A 21958-nucleotide genomic window follows, 5' to 3' on the forward strand; every position below is an offset into this window, starting at 1 on the left:
AACTAACGGGGGGTCCATCAAATTGAGTAACCAAATGCATTTTTCTTACTTTTTTTAGTGAGGGCTTTCAGAAAATCGGCACCTTAAACATTTTTGAGGACAAGGTGTAAATGGTGGGCCGGTCTCAGCGAGAGTTGCCCCAGTAATCTTTCGAAACGCTCCTGGAATGTCCCAGAAATGTTCCTTTAACTTCCAACTTGCTGAAACCTTCTCAAATCCCCCTGTAGACCTTCACAACCCCCCCTTCATTTTAAAACTCCCTTGAATCCTCTTTTTAAGGTGAAAACCATCTATAGAACCCAGAAACCACCTCGCTTAGGCTCTGCTGAAATTCCTGGAATCCTCCCTTGGTATTATCTCCGAGATTATCTCAATCCAACACACCGAAAGCCACTTTACGGTGATAACAACCTCAAAAATGTGTTCAACAGTGGCAAATTTCCGTTCAGGATTCCAAACAGACGGCATCAATTTAGACCACAGGCGAAACTTAACGATCCCGCGGTGTTGCAATTTTTATGAAGCAAAATTCCAATTGGAATTAGTGCCCCTCGACCGAATTGTCATTTGAGTGCAACAGCGAAGCTTTGCAGCGCAACACTAATTTGAGCGACTGTCAAAACGTGTATGTTGGTGGTGGCATTTTGCCTTGCATCGCATTTTCTTCATCCCAGTATTTTATCGGTGAAAAACGTGAAAAAAAACATAGATTCTGTACAAAAATAACAGAATTAGTGATAGCGAAGTGAAATCTCTTGAGTGGATGTGTAAAAGTGTAAATAGGTGCTGAATTTTGCTCTTCCGTATTTTTTTTCTCCTTGGAATTTTCAGAGGTGATTTCGTGGGGCTGGGTTACGTGACGTGCATGTGAGAGGGTGAGGAAGAGTGCCTGTGTTTGACAGTGCTTGGAACAAAACCGATTTATCGTGAGTTCCTGCCTACGCGACAGAAAATCTAAACAACGAAAAAATCAAGTGCGGAAGAGACGTGTGCTGATCCAGTTGAAAAAGTTGATTTTAGGGATAATTTGTAACGCATTTCCAGTAAATATAGCAGAAAGTAAGGATTACCAACTACAAGTGGTGATTCACATGAAATGAGCTACTCAAGAGGCCAATATTACGAGGTAAATTGAGAATTTAAATCCACGCTGGTTTCATAAGTATTTTTTTCTGACGCTTCGTTGTTTCTCCATGTCTAGCAAAGCTCTCGTTCTCGTAGCCGTGATCGGAAGTATCGCCGTGAATATCGTGATGATGGCTATCGGTAAATTTATCAGGGACATTCCGCCGCGTTCGACCTACAAGTTAAGGTACATTACTGTTGTTTCTCTTCCAGGTACAGCTCTTCCTACGGTGGTGGTGGCGGCGGTGGTTCCGAGTATGCAGGGGGCCGCAGTGGTGGCGGAAGCTATGGCGCCGGCCGCCGAAGCTCCCGGCCATCGCATGCCGTCGAGTCACAGTCACATCATCACGGTGGCGGCGGCGGCAGCGAGTACGACGAGAGCAAGTTCGTTCTGGCCGTGTTCAATTTGAGCATTTACACCACCGAATCGGAACTGTACGACGTGTTTTCCAAGTTCGGCCCACTGAAGAAGGCAACCGTAGTGATCGATGCGAAGGTAATCTTTGATCCGGGATAGTGTTGGTAGTGGAAGAGAGAGAGGACTGTGCTAAGGAAATCACCAGAATGAAGCTCGTTTGAGAATAGCGCGCTGGTAGCTTTGTCGAAGATATCGGAAAAGTTCTGCCCAATGAAGTGTTCTGGTTACAGAAACATCGTTCCACGATGGCGGGAGATTTAAGGAAGAAATGTGCGAAGAATCTAGCATTTCTTTAAAGGCTCTCCCGGACAATGGCCACTTTGCGAAATTGGTTGAAGATTTGCTATTTTGTGTATGCCCTATTTACTAGTTGTATCTGTGTCATTCATGAACGTGAATCAATTAGTGATCTGGAAGATTTATTCATTGTGGGTCTCGAATATGGTAAGAAGATAAAATATTAAGTTAGAAAAGATTAGCGAAGATTTATAAATGATTGCGATTAAGTAGTGTGGGTGAAGAAATTGTCGTTTTCAGAAGCTTCTGGCAGCTGTCGCAGAAAGGAATCATCCTTCCTGCCAAAAAAAGCGAAGAAGATGGTCAACTTGTGGAGAAGCAAACAGTACCTCGAAGAAAGTCAAGAAACCAAAATGTAGAAATCTTGAAGATGGCAAGCTTGAAGATTGGAAAATTTCTTGAAAAGTTCAAGAAAATCCCCACGAAAATGATGGAGAAGAGAGAAGACCCGAAGATGCACAGGAAACGTGTGAAATGGGAAGATATGCGCTTTTTGCTGTGATGCCAAGAAGATGGAAAATCAAACAAATATAATGTCAGCCCTGAGGAAATCCGACGGAGACCGAAGACGACAGATTGCTGCTAAACTAGAATAAGAAGATTGGGTCTGTTGTAGTGGTATACGGCACTAATGTATTTCTAAGTTCTATTGAGAAGAAAATTCCTAAGAAGACAGAAGACCAACGATACCAACTGCAACTTCAGATTCCAAGGAAACTTTACGCGCAGCTGAATCATGTACAGGTTGTATTACCTATCTTCATCTCAGGTATTCATTTTATTTTCAATTGTATGTTCATTTGTTTCAGGAATCGGAGAGTAATTGTTATCTGTATAACAACAATATTTTTGTTGATTAAATTTGTGTAGATTGAGTGGTTGTATCTATTATTTTTTTTTCTTGATTCTGTCAACACATTTTTATTGATGCGCATCAGTTTGGAAACAAAAGATGCTACCTTAACCAGGCGGATTAAATGTGCCTATTTCATTCATATCGTCTTCTGTATCCGGTTAAGGATCACTTTGCAAAGGACATTGAGAACCATAAACAGTAGCATGATGTCCCGCCAAATATCGTATACAGTTAGGTTACTCCTTTTGGGTATATTTACTAAGACACCTTGCATCCAGTCGGTCGGAAATGTCGTGGTTTCCAATATGTCGCAGAACAATTGATGTAGTAGGTATGCAGATACTATGGGGTCTATGGGGCTCTGTTCACGGATGGCAGTTTCTATCTCCTGCTACGGATGGCAGTTTCTATCTCCTGCAATGATGGAGCTTCGGTGTTAACACGGGTAATGCATCGAACTCTTGGCGGGTCATGTTGAGATGTTGCCTTTCACTGGCATCTTAGCATTCACCTTAGTCCTACTAAGGCAATGTGAGACATCGTTGAGGAGGCTAATGACGCCGGCATTTTCGGCTTTCTCGTCTTCGTCGGCTAGTGAGTCAGCCAACGCTCTTATGTCCCGTCTACATGAGCGTTTCACTTCCTTCTCGAGAGCCGAATAGCGCTGACGGGCTAAAAAGGCTTTGGCTCCTCGTGTTTCCGCTCGCTCTATCGCGGCTTTGGCGTTCCTTTTTCCACTGCTTTCTCTGGGTGCGTAGCTCACCCAAGTTATTCTCGCAGGTGACGATAAAGGCGTTCTTGATGGCGCTCTATTGATCTTCTATGCTTCCGGCGTCCGATTTTCTCCTTCTTTCGATGGATTCTCGCAATGTGCAGTCGAATTGCCAATTAAGATATGATGGTCGGACGAAATATCGGCGCTACGTTTGTTCCGCACATCATAAGCAGACTCTGTCTCCATTTCGGCTGATTATTTATTTATTTTATTTATTTATTAATGTAATCCAACTGACTTTTTCAGTCTTATTGAATATTTTAAGCCTAATATATTCACACATGAATCATAAAAAAGCAGCAACATACTATTTAAATACAACCACAATAAAACAAACATGCATAAGCTTCACAAACTGAATATACAATCCATCATTTACAAGATTCAACATTGAACTAAGCCTAATATCGATTCTGTAATATTTCTAACGTTCTGGCCTCCAAGTTAAATTATGTCGTGGAACAAATTCCCTACATTTCACATATTTTGGCCAAATTATTTGATTCATTGCTTTAGATTTCCACTTTTTATCGAGCGAAACTTTGAATGAAATATAATCAGGTGGCCTGCTATTATTCCATTTCGAAACTAACTTTAGCTCATCGATGCGTTCGGGAACGCTAGAACCCAGTACCCGTGAAACCATTATACGAACGTCGCACTCAGACACACTAGCATCAATGTTTGAAATAAACAATGACAGATCGTCGTCACTCTCCGCACGGTGTGATATTTGATCATTTTCCACGTTGCTTACATTTATAACACTCGTATTGATCACATCGGACGGATCGGACGGCAAGTTTGTCGAAACAGGTGTGGAATGCAGTAGTGCGCATTCATTCGAAGCAGTAGTTGGAGCAATTTGGGAAATCATCTCTAGTATTCCCGCCACAGCGATTTTGAGTTCTTTCACTTCGTCGTCGATGGGTTTGGGTTGGATCGAATCTACAGGTGAATCTGCCGACGCTCGCTCGCTCGTTCTACGAAATCGGATCAAGCATGTATCGCACATCCAGACGATGTTTGTTTTTAGTGCCATCATACACAAGTCTTCTTCGTGTATACCAACACAATTGGCGTGGAACAAACAAGCACATTCTCCTTCACATACGCTATACAGGTCTTTTGCATCAATACTCAGAAGACATTTATTGCAAATGCGCTCACCCGCCATTGTAACCGAAAAAACGCACCGACGTTATGAAATGAACTGCCTTAATACGTTGTTTTTTAAGGATTCCGCGATGCAAGGAACAACAAGTTTCTTAAATCGGTTTCAATGGATATCACATTAGACGCTAAAACATACAGGTCTTTTTATGAGAAGCTACAACAGTTTGAAAATCAAAAACGTATCCGGAGCTACAACGTAAACAGCAATGTACACTCAATCGACAAATCGAATCCAAATGCAAATGTGGTCGATTTGATTTTATGTGACGCCATCAGGGATAACCAATGTCACGTTGTACACTGACCAATGGGGAAAGAGCGATCCCCCAATCATCATGTCATTGTTGCCACAAACAGCTCTCCGTTTTCGTTCATTTCTTCGAGACCATGACATCCCATGACATGCTCATTAATTGTCCAAGTTGTTGGAACCAACCCTCGTGTTAAAGTCGCCCATGAGGATCTTAATATCACCTTTTGGAATCTTGTCCACGACCGTATTCAGTTGGCTGTAAAAGTTCTCTTTCTCTTGCATTTCGGCAGCATTGGTTGGCGCGTAACATTGGATCATAGTAAAGTTTCGACCCCGTGTTCTGGATCTGGCTACAATTATTTCTCCCACTTCAAGAGCGCAGCATGTGTGTGAGCGCTGAGCAGGAAACCAATTCCACGGTTACTAGAAGCGTGTTTGCCTCGTAGGCCAGAGTATAGCAGAATTTGACCCGATGCCAAAATGTGTTCTCCAAAGTTCGGCCAACAGACTTCGCTCAGTCCTATGATCTCAAGCTTCATACGGCATGCCTCATTGGCTACTTGTGTCAGTTTACCTTGCTGGGCTAGAGTTAGTACATTCCAAGTTCCAATTCTTGTCAGTTGTTTCGCGCTAAAAGTCGTTCCCATTGAATCAGTTCGTAATCTTTCATTTTGGGTTTCAAAAACAGTAGGTTGTTGGCCTAAGGTCCCCTTTCTATCGTGGTGGGGCTGCCACCTTAGGTATAGCTTCCGGTAGAGGAGCATTTTATATTCATTCGTTGAATGCCAGAACAGACGCAGAACTCCTAGATAAGGAGACACTCGGGACGTACCTCCTCAATCTAGCTGAAGTCAGATTGACAACAGTAGAACAGAAGAACACAACTCTTTGCTAGTGGTCTTTGTCACAGATTGACCCGTGGAAGTGTGACGTCGGAACTTGTGAGCTATGTTGAACGCTCCTTCTCCGACTCACCATTTTGCAGCCCAAGAAAAGGTCAGAAAATAACAATGAGTACAAAAAAATAGCCTGTGATAATTAATTCGATCATCCTTGTTCTGTAAGAACGGGTTTGGACACTCTATCGAGATATCCAAGAATTATGAAGACTGGTAAAAAAGCAACAGGTTCTGTACCGACTCTTCGAACCCTCTAAGAGGAATACCCTCTTAGCATGAGTGTAATTAGTTTGTACCTTTTAATTCCGCCCTATTTTACTTATCCTGCGCCAGATACGCGTATTTCAACTACTACTTGTAATCTTCCTCATAAGTGGATAACTGACACAAAAGATGATTAGGTACATGTGGGAGTCGAAATACGCGTATCTGTCACAAGATAAGCAAAATAGGGCAGTATTAAAAGGCACAAACTGATTGCACTCATGTGAAGGCGACAGGTGTTCTGAGGATGGCCGTAATGAGAATGACGTCTGAAGTCAATAAGCAAACTATATCTCGTGCAGAGCGTTCATGATTAACAAATATTTTAATCATGATTAATCATTGGTGATTAAAATTCAAATTTCGGTGATTATTGATTATGATTAATGATTAATTTGATTTTTGGGATGATTAATGATTATGATTAATGATTAAAATTGATTTTATCTGTGATTATTGATTATGATTAATGATTAAAAATGGCTCATTGATTAAAAATCATGATTAATCATGATTAATCAATCACAAAAAACAGGAAATGATTAAAATATAATTATTGTTTAAAATATTTTTGAAGTTCCAAAAGTAAAAGGTAACTCTGTCTGGGAGATTATTGAAAAAATAATCAAGAAGAACAGCATTTGAACCAATTCAAATTGGATCATATATTTTATATGGTGAAAAATTTTTGGTGATGAATGATTAATGATTGATTAATTTTTTTTCTTATGATTATGATTACTGATTAATGATTAAATTGCGAAATCAGTGTGATTAAGATTAATGATTAAAGATTAAATGAGAAATTTTGGTGATTATGATTACTGATTTTTGATTAATCTTAATCATTAATCATGATTAAATTTATGATTAATCATTAACGCTCTGATCTCGTGTATTAAAACATTTGTAAATAACACACGTTAACGTAGACTTCGAAAGTTTAAAACTGTTGAATATCCCAAGAACATAAAGAAAGCATTTTAAAAACTTAAAACTTTGAACCGATAGTTACTCCAAGAATTCGACAATGATTTTCCATAAGAGCCCAACTGGCTTGATAAATTTCTCTTCATTTATTATTTCTTTCGCTAATAATTTGATCAAAACAAACCAAATCATTATTCTTGTTTCTATGGCAAGATGTCGTAATTACCTACTAACTGTCTCGGATTCGGCCAGCGTACTCAACGCTCTACAGACCCCTAGCAATAAGCATCCTTTCGTCCAGGAGATTCAGGAGTTGTTGAACGATTGCCGCAATGTAGGTGCCGAGCCACTGCGGCATCTAGGGAAACGAACAAGCTGACAACCTGGCTCCTCTCGGAGCACTTCTCACCCTAAAGATACCAGGAGACGATGTCAAGATGTGGCTTATGTACAAGATCCGAGAAGCGTGGTACTCTCTCTTGTCAAGACGAACACATTTCATCCGGAGACCAAGTTGTTCTCTCCAGACTACGAACAGGCTCTCCCACAGTATGAACGACACAGAAAACTTCTGATTTCGGTACTCTACCTGTTCAGAACCGAAAACAGTGTAGCATTTCATCGTAAACTGTAAGACCCTGGATCTACGTATCCAGTACAACAACACGGACATACAAAGTGCTCTATCTCTAGACAAGGTCCGACAAACAACGTTGATTCTTTTCTGAAAGACGCAGGACCGTACGAGCAATTTTAACACATTCCACTGCCGGTAGCTCGCCATCTCTGCCCCCTGTGGGTTTCAAACCGGGACTTGCACGGGCACTTTATTTTAAATCGTACTTGTAACCACAAATCTTGATAACGACCCAGCTCAAAAACGGACACTTCTAAGGCATCAAACATTCACTCCCTCAAGCCAATGAAAGACCCAACCTGACACGGACAACGATCAACCACAGAAACTCTATTTAGGACATGACCGAACCAAAAACCAATAATATTGACCTGAACCAAAAATGAACCCCGATGGATTTTGACAAGACTTACCAAGAACCAAGCCATACGATGACAGACCCAGCTTGACCCGGACCAGACATCTTTACCAATTGCCAGTTAATTTCACGTTTATTCTACGCACATAAAACTCTTTTAAACGCTTTCCCCTCCCTGACTCCGTCAGGGTTCTCCTCTTCTCCCTCTTAATCTCCGTCATACTTTTAAAGGGATGAACCAGCAGGGCTGAAAATCTCAATAATAAAGTAATAACATTATTAATAACCTACGTATGTTTACCAAAAATATCTTCGGAAAATTCAATACACATTATATAATACATAATACAACGAGAGGATCGATGAAGAGAAATCGACAATGTCAGTTAGGCCCTAATGAAAAATCATTGTCGAATTATTTAGCAACGAACTAGGTAAACTTCCAATGAAATCCTTAGTTCACCTGGCCTTAAACAAAATCTATAAATATTCTGAGTACCTACGTTTTCGATGCAGTCATAGGAACAGTAAGTTTACACAATCTAATTTTTGTAGAACTTTATGTAAGTATTGCTGGGAAGAATATGTTGCCCAATTCCTAAAATTTGTTCAGAAGGCAACTTTTGACTTTCAAATCAAATTCTGAAAGAATTTCTGGAATAAGTTCCCGGTAGAATTACAAATACATTCTTGAATTTTATAAATAAACCACAGAAAACAAACAAACTCATTTTGAGAATCTGTTCCGAAATTATATCGGACACTAGGAATCAACAGAAATTAATTTCAAACTCTCTTTATTTTTATTTCATGAAATTTGACAAACGAATTAAACTAACGAGCTCTGCGAGAAATCCAAAAAAAAAATGTTAAAACTTCTGGAATATTCAAGACATTAGAATTATTATCATTATTATTTCTTTATTATAGAGATTTTCAGCCCTAGGCTGGTTCATCTCTTAACATTAGAAAAAATTATCAAAACTTAGATTATTGAAGTCTTCTACAAATTGGACAATTTTCAGAAATTGTGATCTAAAACAAAATTCATAGAGTATGCAAAAAACTCAGCATGCTGATGTATAAGAAGTATTATTCTTTTGAGAGTTTAATAATTCTAAGCTAAATATACTGTTTCAATAAAATATTCTAGTTCCTTTATACTTCTGTTGAAATGTCTTTAAGTGTCTGTAAATTTAAATAATTTGTCGATTCAATTGAATTAATCAACATTCTGTGTCTTCTTATTTCTAGTTTATCCAAGTAGGTTTTGAGATACCATCAATTCTGAATTTCTGATAAATGCCAGTATTCAAAGACATTGACATGCGTTTGAACTACTGGTAAAGTTTTCAACAGAAGTATTAATAAACTCGTTATTTGTTTTCAAACAAATTATAAAATATGTCATAATTTTCTAGAACACATATTTCTTTGCATTCAATCTACAATCTTTTCCTAATTAAGCACACACTAAGCACCAAGATCTCAAAATTCTTAAAAACTACTCGCAAAAAAAAACTATCTACTTTACACTTTTTTAAACTCAATGTTGAAATGGAATACGCCGAATTTATATTTCTGTCATAGAAATCCACAGAATATTTCTTTATCTAATTGGTGATTTGTTGTTGCATGAAGAAGAAGAAGAAGAACGATGGTGTTTTGAAAAAAACCTATCCCTACAACACAGGGGAAGTTTTTAAAATGCCTCTTTAAAATCTAAAACAAAATCTAATTAAAAACGGTTTGATGTACGGTGTTAGACTTTGGACGGACTACGCATTGAACGTAGAAATTTAAATTTAACATTTTTTTCTTGATAAGGTACTTAATTTGTAGTCCGTTCAAAGTCTAACACCGTACATCAAACCGTTTTTAATTAGATTTTGTTTTAGATTTTATAGAGGCATTTTAAAAACTTCCCCTGTGTTGTAGGGATAGGATTTTTTCAAAACACCATCGTTCTTCTTCTTCTTCTTCATGCAACAACAAATCACCAATAGGTATGAAACATTTTTTACGCTGCCATCTAAAAAAAGCCACCATATCTACGTCGAAGTTGCTATCCTTAGAAAAGTTCATGCTTTTTGTCTGCCGAGAACATTCATAAAGACGGCATATTCCTTTGAGGTTTGTCTTCAGCATTTGAAGATACTTGATGATTATTAGTTATGTTGCAACACTTTTTTATCAAACATGTTCAATAATATTGTCGAACCGTCACCAAACCGGACGTCGCCGACGTCGCACAATCAAGTCGCGACGCGACCCAACTCGCGACGTTTTTGAATCATGTCAAAAGTAGTGCGCATTAGCGTGGGACACAAAAAGACATTTTACTCCTGTACACTTTTTGAGTTCCATTTTGGTCCCATATCAACTGTGCAAAATTTCAGATCGATCGGAGAAACTATATTTTAGCGCCAGCCATTTTAAGTTTTCATACGATTTGGTATGGGGAAAATCACTTTTTCAAAGAAAAATCGCCACAGATTGCCCCTTAACCCCTAAAAATAAATCGATGAATGATTTCTGTTGGAAATTTTACGAGGAACCAACCCTCCCAAGACCGCAAAACGATCTGAGGTATGTGGAAAAAGTTATTGACTGAAAACCGAATGGCATGCAAACGCTGTTTAACATGTGAGGAATAACAATAAATGATAAAATCTCGTTATTTTATCGATCCGGTGAGGACTAATAACTTTTTTCACGAACGTCGCATCGATTTGCTGTCTTCGGAGGTCTGATTTCTAGTAAAGTATTCTACAGAAATCATTCGTCGACTTATTTTTAGGGATCAAGGGGTGACTTCTAGCGATTTTTCTTTGCAGGAGTAAAATTTACCCATAGTAAATCGTATAAAAAACTAAGAATGGCGGGCGCTAAAATATAGTTTTTCCGATCGATCCGAAATTTTACACAGTTGATATGGGACCAAAGTGGAACTCAAAAAGTATACAGGAACTTGAGTTTTTCCATTTTTTGTATTTTCCCATATAAACCGTGTACCAGACTAGTGCGCATCCTTCCCGTTGTTGTCAGCAACACAGCACACTAGATGCGAAACTTCTGGACCAAGAAAATGGCAATTTTCGATTGAATGTCTGTCGTGATTCCTACCGAATGAACAATATAAAGTGAGCGGAATTTGGGACAGTGATTCTATTTTGAGCACTTTTCCGTTACAACTCACCCATTTTCAAACCAAATAAAATTGAATATTTGTATACTGGTAGTTGTTGTATATACAAATAATTGGCCTCCTAAAGTGAGGTTAAGTTTTGTAAAATCTCATTTCGTATTGATTCGTTCCAGATAATCTTTTTTGTGGGATCGGGGTAAAAAAATTGTTTTATCGGTAAATTTACCAAAAAATTGATGATTAAACTGATGGGAAACTAGTATTTCCCTTTCAAACTTCCAAATGTTCATGACATAACCTCTACTTTTAATCGCCAATTAAGTCAAAATTTAAAAACTGGGTTGTAGCGGAAGAGTATCCAAAGTATCGCTTTCCAAATAGTTCCACATTCTGCTATTAACTCAAACTATTTTGTAAAATTTACAAAACATCTCATTGCTTTCATGTGTAATTTACAACTATCCACTGATCAACTTCTCCCTTTCTGTCCGTCCCCTTCTCAACAGACCGGCCGTTCCCGTGGGTTCGGTTTCGTGTACTTCGAGAGTACCGAGGACGCCAAGGAGGCGCACGAACAAGCCAACGGCATTGAAATCGGCGACCGGCGGATACGCGTTGACTTTTCGGCAACGGAGAAACCACACGATCCTACGCCGGGCGTGTACTATGGCAAGGTAAGCTACCCGAAGGGAGGTGGCGGCGGTGGAGGCGGTGGCTACGGAGGGGCACCTCCTTTGGGGCCACCTGCCCCGGTGGCTGCACCTGGCGGTGGCGGCGGGTACTATCACTGTCGGGCTTGTGAGATTGAGGCCCGGGAACGTGAACGATGGGAACGTGAGTCACGGCGCTACGGAAATGGGTAAGTGTTTGGTATACATAAAAACAAGTAATTTCATGGTAAACTAGTCGCCTTTTAAGGAAAAAAAGCAGATTTTCTGATGTGTATGAAACATTCTCAGAAACTAACTGTTATAAGTCTTATAGTGGTTTCTGATTGACAAATATTAATTTGCGAAAAAAAAATCTAATTTCGGCGAGCTTTGAAGCCACGTCTTCATATCTGCTGGGCCGACGCTTTAACCAACTACACCAGATATCAGGCAAGGGCGTTTACTACTTGGAAAACCCTGGAAATCTGGAAATATCAGGGAGTTCCATTTTACCTGTAAATACTTAACGTTGTTTACACAATCTTCCCTGTATTCTCATGACCTATTTTGTAACAAACAATTACTTCCATAGCAGCAGGGACTACTACTACCAGGACAAGTATGCGGCACCGGAGCCTCCACGAAGCCGCGATCGCTCAGGCATGTCCCGATCCCGAAGTGACTACTACCGAGGTGGTGCAGGTGTTCGCTGACAGTGGGCACCGATTGCTACCATCGCACCCGCACCACCTGCCCTGCCCGTTGGGTATCCTGCTCCGATGATGCTGATGATGTAAACATTTGGAACGTAAATAATGTCACAAAATGAAATTTACTGATTTCCTTACTAGCTATCACTCGGTGCCATCGGGAGGTGACCCAATATCCAGACATTGTTGAACTTCTCTGGTGGTTGTGAAGGGTGATAATAAGAACTCGCATCGTCGATCGATCGATATTTATTGTACAATAAATGTAAATGTGTGTATCTAATGCACAAAACTTCATATTCAACAGACTACTCGTACATATTATAATATTATACTTATATATCTACTGACACAAGGAACACATTGAATGATAACTGCATTGATGAAAAAGATAGCATGTAACCAATAAGATATAGTAGTTGGAACCTCACGGTAAAAATGTCGAATATCTAATGAAATTCTCTTGAATAAATATTTTAGAGAGACTCATGTAAAAGTGTAATCATTTTTCTTCGAAAAGTCCACATTCTACAACTACTTTTTTCTAGCCCTCTTTGTTTCCAAGAATCCTATACATACGATTAGCTCGTCCACAAATGCATTCGATCTAAACTAAACTAGATGACCTAGGTACCGTAAACCGGGGTCAAATTGATCAGCGGGGTGAAATTGATCACTCGGGTACTACATTGTAATACCATACTAGGAACTCTTAAGCGTCGTAATGATCTTAAACTTTTTACGTCATCTGAATCGTAGATGTCTAGAGATGAGTGTAGACTTCTATTTTTTTAGAAAAAAGTTAGTTTTGCCTTGTTTTTTCAAGGAATTTGCAATGTATTTCTCATTTAGCTGAAATCATTGCTACTAAACAATCAATTGCTAATAGGACTTCCCGTGAATTCTCTGTTTTGACATTTTTGTAGAGCCTTGGTAGGGATGTAATGCAGCTAATCAGAAAATGAAATAGTTATAAAAAGTTCATTTTATGAAGAAATAGTCATTTTTTGTGATAGAAATCCCTTATTTTAAATGAAATTGCCTACCTTTAGGCGTTTAAGGGGAAATTTCAAAATTTGATTTTGCATTTAAAGTAATAAATTCACTAGTTGTAAGATTTTAGACGCGTTATTCGATTTTAGAAGAGCAAAATTAAGCGGTGAAGGAATTTTCCTTTTCAACCGATGCTTAATTGTATATCGATCAATTTCGCCCCAAAGTGGCATTTCCAATTATTTGATATTTGAAGTTATTTAACTTAAAGTTTAAATTGGGCTTCGTGGCCGTGCGGCTAGAGGCGTCAGTCATCTAGGCGTTTCGTAAGCCTCGGAGTGTGGGTTCGATTCCCGCTCCAGTCGGGGAAAACTTTTCGTGAAACGGAAAATTCTCCACTGGGCCACTGGGTGTTGTGTGTGTTGTCCGTTGCCATATGTAAGTGCTTGTTCAGTCTGTACAACCTCTGGTTGAAGACGGTGTTAGTGTTAGTGTCTTTTAAATTTGTTAAACAAAATTCTGTCACATGGTTCCATGGAGATCCACTGGGTACTGGTTTTACAGAAATTCTTTTGGCAATATTTGAACAGGCACTGATGTTATCCGCAAAAGTTGTTTTAAAGTGATGAATTTGACCCCGGATTACGGTACTCCGTGATTAAAGCAAGAAGGAATGTTAGTAAGTAGGCAACCTTTGCTATTAGAGACCATATGTACACTGCGGTGCATACAAAGTGGCCAACTTTGAGATGTTGTAACTATTGTTTGCTTCATTGGATTGAGCTCTGTGTGGTATTAGTTGGCTTATATCCCATTTCCCCTTAAGTGTGTAAAGTGCTTGAGTTTTACCCCCCAACTGACAGATGGATGAACGGGCATTCATCCATCCATTCAGCGCGCCGGTCGTCGTGAGGCAGCAGCATCGTGTCGCGTCCTCTTGCATCGATAGCCCATCGGACGACACGGACGCATCGAGCAATCCGCGGCGCCGGGTGGTTCTCACTTGCGAGTTATATTCTAGCTTCCACAATGGCGATCCTGCCAGGTTTTGTTGTTTGATGGAGCAGCAAAACAAATAAACGAACCAACAAGGCTAGTGGGAACCATCCGGCAGAGTTTGGTTAAATTGTGAAAAGTGTGAGTAAAATGTGTACGGCAGGAGATTGGAAAAATGGAGAAAGCAAAGCTAGCAGTGTGTTCTAGTATTGTGTGTGTATGCATTGAAAAAAAATTGCGCCGCTGTTGTGCGGACGGGAGTGAAAATAACGCTTGACAGTGTTGGGCAATGGTGATTTGTGTGCAGCTTTTTTTCCAAGTGATTGTAGTGATTCAGCACAGAAGTTCTGGTGTTCGTATTTGTTCGCGTGAAAGTATTGGAGTGGAACCTGAATCGGGTTTCTGCAGTCTATTCAAGTCACCTTGTGATGGATAAGCTCGGTAAGTTGGCGTTTTTATTGTCAAAGAAGAGCGACGGTATGAAGTGCTGCAGGAAAATTACATTTTCGTTGAATGTTTAATTTGCTGCTACCACTTGAGCAGCTTCGGCTTTCCTGCCATATTTGATCAATGGCGATTCCCTAACCACAAATCTAATCTGTTTAACAAGTATAAATATCGATTGTTTATGAACTATTAGGTTTCTAATCGGTGTACAATGAGATAGAGTGATGATTCTGGTTGTTTCCGCTTTGTTTTTGTTTGTAAATTTGCCGGAATTACTGATTCTTGGATCGTAGAACAGGTAAAAAGTGAGGTTACGAGACGCCACTGGTTTTGATAGTTTCCAGTACAGTAGACGTTCGGTCGGTGCAAACGGTTTAACTACAAAATTAAAATTAATTTTCCATGCAAAACTTTATTGCTGTTTTCTTTTGCTGGAGGAATTGTGGTTAAATGTCTTTGAAAAACTTAGTACCTGTTAAGATGTGTTCTTATAAGAAATCCTTGTAGGTTCCTAGAAAAACTATCCTAGGATGAACCAACCGGCATGAAACTATTGATTTTCAACTTGATTTCGAACAATAAAGTCGGTTTGTAATAACTTTTGTCGAAGCACTTTTTCGTGCGAATGCCTTTTGGCATAGGAACAGTCATTCAAAGTCGTAGAAAATAAAGGTTAAAAGTGGACGGCGTATCCGCATAAACGATAACCATAAGACTTGCTTAACCACCCATTCGGAATCTATATAAATGAAAATATAATGGTGTGTGTATTTAGCTAGGGTTTTAATTGTTATATCCGTGAAGGGCTCTGATGTGTTACAGAGGGAAAGTGAAGCCAAGAGGAAAAGTGATCGGAAATGCAAAAATATACAGAAAAAACTTGAAATTGAAATTAGAGTTCTCCTTCAAGGAACTGAACCTCAAAATAAGCTGCTAGTTTAATATCAACTACCCAACTAACAATCGCCAGCCGTAAACAAGCATGCATGCTGAATTGTTGCTTTATAATAGTAATTATAGCTGAACTAAAATTATGCTGTACACATTACTGTACAAATGCTTTTTCAATTTAAAAAGTAGCCAATGTTCAACTTTTCGTATTGGTATTAACAATGATAATTTAAAACACTTTTCAAGCGTTTAATAAGATTTTTATTCGACACGCAGTAATTCCTTTACAACATAGTTTAACAAGACTTTTTTCTGCTTCTTGTTAAGTTCATGTAAAAATTAGGACATGTATCTGTATAATGTGTTTTTCACAAGTCAAATAAGCGCTTTCGTTTCATCATACTTCGACTCAGAGTACATGATGAAAAACACGTGTTTTTTACCGAACAACAGCTGAATTAATTTGTTGTTCAGTCGTTAACCATAATGTTGTGCTAGTTCACCACTGCTGTATAGGAGTCAGAGTCTGATCATTATTAAACCACGGGAAGTTTATGTTTTGATTTGAGCGCTGCAATTCATCATCTCTTGGATGGCGCAGATAGGAAGGCATGCGGCTGGCAATCGACGGGTCTCGAGTTCGAATCTGGATTTAGGTAAATTTATGTGTAGTTATTATTTCACAATATTTGTTCACAGCATTAAGTTCCAATCATAAACTCTCGTGGAAATTGAAAAATTTTGCATTTTATTATTTTTAATCATTTTTGCAAAAGCTGAATGACAGCTTTACTATATATTTGTAAAACGATTTAACAACAAACATTTCAGCTGGCACACAACACTATGCTTTAAAGTTTCTCCAAATTTGTGTGAACAAAACCCGAACAAAGGTTGTGCCTGAAAATTATCCAAATGTTATTCAGCATCATGCTGAATTAATTCGTCGTAAAGGTGCTTGTAAAATGAGTGATTGTTAGTTGGGTATTACAAAGAAACTACAATATGTGCAGAATTTTGTGCATGCGGGTTTTACACTTATTTTCAGATTGTATTTTGATTATTACTGCTTCTGAGGACTTTATTAATCGAATTAGAAGCGTTTATATTGCGCGCGAATTCTTGTTAGCGATCTTTGACACCTTTTCGTCGATATTCGGCTGCCATTGTCTCCAACATTCACAACACAAGCGATCAAACTACTGTACGGAACAAAAATGTCGAATGAATGCGCTTGACCACGAATGCGCCTTCGGGAGATGGTCCGGCTTTTGTTATTCCTGTATTTCCCATAAAGAGAGCTGTTTTGGATAAATGTATGTGTCGTAATCGATTTATCACACACGAATAAACTAATATTATACCAATCTTAATCAAAATTGGATGCAATCTTGCGAAAAACTGGAATTAAACAGATGTCATCGTGTCAGAAGACGTTGATTTGATCCACTTTTTTGTTTATTAATCTTCGTTCTGCCGCTCGTGTGTGTGTAAGAGGTAGCGGTCGCGCTCGAATGAAACAAAGCAAGTTGACACCCGACCGCGACAACGAAACGAAGGTGGTGAAAAGTGTCGAATGTTTACAAGGCTGGCGCTGATGTTCAACTTGCGTGACTTTTTTATCATCGATTGGTTGTGTGACTGTATTTTCCCCATGCGTGTACAACATTTCGCTGGAAATGCATGTCCCGAGTATCATTTCTTGTTGTGTTTTTGAGCATAGTGGCAAATAACTAGGTTGCCGAAGCATGCGCTGGGGAGAAATGTACTAAAAGTAATAAAGCAATAACTTGAAAGATTCTTAAATTATACATATTGCATGTTCTTTGGACATTGAAATTTGTCTCAGAGAAAGACAAATTTGCGTGCTGTTCGGGACGACCACGCAAAGAAGGACGTTGCATGTTGCTCGGGATGACCATGCATTGAAGACATTTTGTTTCAGAGAAAGACAAGTTCGCGTGCTGATCGGGACGACCACGCAATGAAGGACGCTGCATGTTGTTCGGGACGACCATGCATTGCAAAAAAAATGTGTTTCGGAGGAAGACGAATTCGCGTGCTGTTCGGGACGACCACGCAAGAAAGGACGTTGCATGTTGTTCGGGACGACCATGCATTGCAAAAAATGTGTTTCGGAGGAAGACGAATTCGCGTGCTGTTCGGGACGACCACGCAAGAAAGGACGTTGCATGTTGTTCGGGACGACCATGCATTGAATTAATTTTGTTTCAGACGAAGACGAATTCGCGTGTTGTTCGGGACGACCACGCAAGGAAGGACGTTGCATGTTGTTCGGGACGACCATGCATTGCAAAAAATGTGTTTCGGAGGAAGACGAATTCGCGTGCTGTTCGGGACGACCACGCAAGAAAGGACGTTGCATGTTGTTCGGGACGACCATGCATTGAATTAATTTTGTTTCAGACGAAGACGAATTCGCGTGTTGTTCGGGACGACCACGCAAGGAAGGACGTTGCATGTTGTTCGGGACGACCATGCATTGCAAAAAAAAATGTGTTTTGGAGGAAGACGAATTCGCGTGCTGTTCGGGACGACCACGCAAGAAAGGACGTTGCATGTTGTTCGGGACGACCATGCATTGAAGAAATTTTGTTTCAGACGAAGACAAATTCGCGTGTTGTTCGGGACGACCACGCAAGGAAGGACGTTGCATGTTGTTCGGGACGACCATGCATTGCAAAAAATGTGTTTCGGAGGAAGACGAATTCGCGTGCTGTTCGGGACGACCACGCAAGAAAGGACGTTGCATGTTGTTCGGGACGACCATGCATTGAATTAATTTTGTTTCAGACGAAGACGAATTCGCGTGTTGTTCGGGACGACCACGCAAGGAAGGACGTTGCATGTTGTTCGGGACGACCATGCATTGCAAAAAAATGTGTTTTGGAGGAAGACGAATTCGCGTGCTGTTCGGGACGACCACGCAAGGAAGGACGTTGCATGTTGTTCGGGACGACCATGCATTGCAAAAAAAAATGTGTTTTGGAGGAAGACGAATTCGCGTGCTGATCGGGACGACCACGCTTTACAGGATGCTGCATGTTGTTCGGGACGACCATGCATTTTATAAATTCTATCTCAGATGAAGATGTACTCGCGTGTCGAGTGGGACAACAACGCATGAAAAAACGTTGCATGTTGTTCGGGATGACCATGCATTAAAGGAATTCTGTTTCAGAGGAAGACAAATTCGCGTGCTATTCGGGAGGACTAAGCATGGAAGCGCGCTACATGTTGTTCGTGACGACAATGCATTTATGAAATTTTTGTTTCAGAGGAACACGACCTCGCTTTACAGGATGCTGCATGTTATTCGGGACGACCATGCATTTCAGGAGTTCTACCTCAGATGAATATTTATTCGCGTGTTGTTCTGAATACCCACGCATGTAAAGATGTTATATGTTGCCGAATTTTCATATTGAATGTTCCACACATGAGAGGGAGTTTAATGCTGTTGGAGAATACTACATACATACAGACCAGATTGCTGTATCCGCATACACGTGATGTTTGGCAGCATTCGCTCTTAACATTCGTTTACATTGAACAAAAATGAATAACCAGTTTTTTTTTTAATGAAGTATTATTTTCATTCAACTGATAAATCTCCAAACAGCAAAATTTTAAGCAGGAAAAAAACTTATTTCACGTGGTAGAGACAGAAAAGATCATTACCACGCAAAAGGAATTGGAGGCCACAACGACATGGAAATCTCCAGGACCCATGCCGCAGGGCTAACACGTTCACGGATAGTCATGGGTTCAAATATTTGAAGATTTTTAAAATATAAAAGATACCATGCACGTGCACGATTCAGACTTTTTTTTTCTTCAGATAAAGGAACGTTATGTCGGCAGTCGTAGTTGTCAAAAAATGCGTTAGTAAATAGGGAATGTACCGCAGCATGATTCAATTTACACCGTTTTAATTTAAATCACGTTGGATGCAGTGTAAGACTAGCCCATTTTCGTGAGACACATTCACAAATTAGTTGTAGGCTGATGCTGAAACAAGAACAAAAAGTTAAACATACGCTGAATTCAGCGAGCACCATAGTCTTGAGGATAAGGCTCGCAGTTTGCTACTTCCCCATAAAATTGTATCATGCATCCATAATTTCTCGAAGCTCATACCCAGTGAATCAAAATTCAACCATCGCGCAACAATAACGACAATGTCGCAACCTGAATTTGTTGCGACATTCTACCCAATGCAACATACGTTTGTCCCAACTTGAACAGAATAGGACAAAGATCGTGCACCACAAGTTTAGAGATTTTTAAGCCTTGCACTGCGATTTTCGTGCGTTAACTTCGAGTCGGTAAACACTGTAACGCTTCTGAAGATGTATCATCAAAAAGTTTCGATTTTGAGTTAGTGATAATTGATTATTCACGAGTTGAAAAGTACGCAACAAATTCAGCTTCCGTTTTGTCTGCAACAAAAAATTTCGAGATCATGTCATTATCTGTTACCAGTTGGGATAAAGAGTAATCGCCACGTCTTTTTGGTTGCTTGTTTTGTGCCTCTTTTGTCTGACAATTCTCTTCACTGCTCATACCCCTTTATTACGAATAATAATGGCATCAACTTGAAGAAGTATCTCTGTTTTATGTTACTTATTTCCTATTTCAGGTTTAAACAGGAGAATGTTTTTTAATGAGTAATGCACAAGATTTTTTTTTCATTTTTTTATTTGAGTAGAAGTGGGATGTGTGGTATTAGTTGGCTTATATCCCATTTCCCCTTAAGTGTGTAAAGTGCTTGAGTTTTACCCCCCAACTGACAGGTGGATGAACGGGCATTCATCCATCCATTCAGCGCGCCGGTCGTCGTGAGGCAGCAGCATCGTGTCGCGTCCTCTTGCATCGATAGCCCATCGGACGACACGGACGCATCGAGCAATCTGCGGCGCCGGGTGGTTCTCACTTGCGAGTTATATTCTAGCTTCCACAAGCTCAACTTTTGGCACGGAACTACAAATATGCTGAGTTTGATGTATACGAAGTACAAAACGTTTTCGTTCACGGGTCTGGGCGTGACAAGGCGTTCAAAATGTGCAAAAATGATCGGACAGTCCTTTGACTTACATGCTTGCCGCTGTCCAATTCAGATTTGCAAATGTTACAGGTCGGACTCGGTTATCCGGGATTCGATTATCCGGAATTTTTAGACTCGATTATCCGGAGTATTTTTATTGAGATTTTTTTAATATTTTAATGCAGAAATTCGAAATCGTTTAATATTATAACACTGTGCTGACCCGATTTTGGGAGGCCTCGATTGCGTTTTCTCCTGATATTGTCGGTTTTCTGACCTGGTTGTGTTAGCTTTTTTTAACAAGAGAAAAAGTGTTTTACAATCAATCTTAATATCAGTTGGTATATTTATTTTGGAATCATATATTGTGGATTTACCGGCTACTTGTATTCTACCGGTCGCTTCAGTATGGCCTCCAAAGTAGCCGTTTAATAAAAATGATTTTAAACATTTTCATTGTGTGCGCTATTCCCCGTTGCCACTAGCTACTCAGCGACATTCATTTTTTGACAATCAAGTTGATTTTTATATGAAAACGGCTATCACGCAGAAAAATGAAAAATTCCAAAGTTATATTTCCTTGTTCTTACTTAGAGTTTATCGATCAAAACAACCAATTCCCATCATTTCATATAACTTTAAAATCTTCATTTGTTTCAACAAAATGGGGACCATAAACATGGCCCAGAAGCATTCAAACATCTTCAAAATTCTTACCCCAACATCGCCACAACAAAGAAAGTGTAGCAAATCCATCACTCCAACTTCCAAGTGCAGCTTTGGCCGTGATGGATAACGCGCAGGTATCAGGTATCAGAAGGCCGGCTCCAGAGGCACGTTATCCTCTATTTGGGACATTTGTGCCATCGCCAAAATAACAGCCTATTTCATCATCTACCTGAGGGAAAAGGAAGGAAAAAGGATTTGGATGGGGATAGGGACAGGTAGAGAAATAGGGAAAATACGCTGGAAGAGGGTACTAACGCATAAGCGTACCACAATGGGTTCAAACAGCGCCCTGAAAAGGGCACTGTAATAACGCATAAAGCGAAAGAGAGCCTACATAT

General features: G+C 39.7%; 1 protein-coding gene across 3 annotated transcripts; it reads left to right on the forward strand.

Moving 5' to 3' along the window:
• Window positions 1–603: 603 nt before the first annotated feature.
• Window positions 604–12992, forward strand: LOC109405150 (transformer-2 protein homolog alpha). 3 transcript variants are annotated; one of them, XM_029879330.2, is made up of 6 exons: window positions 604–684; window positions 832–1126; window positions 1202–1266; window positions 1339–1621; window positions 11643–11995; window positions 12379–12992. In XM_029879330.2, the coding sequence occupies exons 2-6, from the start codon at window positions 1097–1099 to the stop codon at window positions 12497–12499; spliced, it is 852 nt and encodes a 283-aa protein (XP_029735190.1). In that variant the 5' UTR covers window positions 604–684; window positions 832–1096; the 3' UTR covers window positions 12500–12992. The 3 variants fall into 3 exon arrangements, with proteins under 3 accessions (XP_029735190.1, XP_029735191.1, XP_029735189.1); XM_029879331.2 differs by having other exon boundaries at window positions 612–1126; window positions 12382–12992; XM_029879329.2 differs by having other exon boundaries at window positions 613–1126.
• The last annotated feature ends 8966 nt before the right edge of the window (window positions 12993–21958 follow it).

Source organism: Aedes albopictus, chromosome 2 (genome assembly GCF_035046485.1).
Source record: "Aedes albopictus strain Foshan chromosome 2, AalbF5, whole genome shotgun sequence".
Lineage (NCBI taxonomy): Eukaryota > Metazoa > Arthropoda > Insecta > Diptera > Culicidae > Aedes > Aedes albopictus.

Excerpts from the sequence above, each read along its gene's own strand:
- LOC109405150 (XM_029879330.2), top strand. The coding sequence starts at position 1,097 with ATGAGCTACTCAAGAGGCCAATATTACGAG. Across the intron at positions 1,622-11,642 it reads CCGTAGTGATCGATGCGAAG|ACCGGCCGTTCCCGTGGGTT; the intron begins GTAATCTTTGAT and ends CCTTCTCAACAG. Across the intron at positions 11,996-12,378 it reads TCACGGCGCTACGGAAATGG|CAGCAGGGACTACTACTACC; the intron begins GTAAGTGTTTGG and ends TTACTTCCATAG.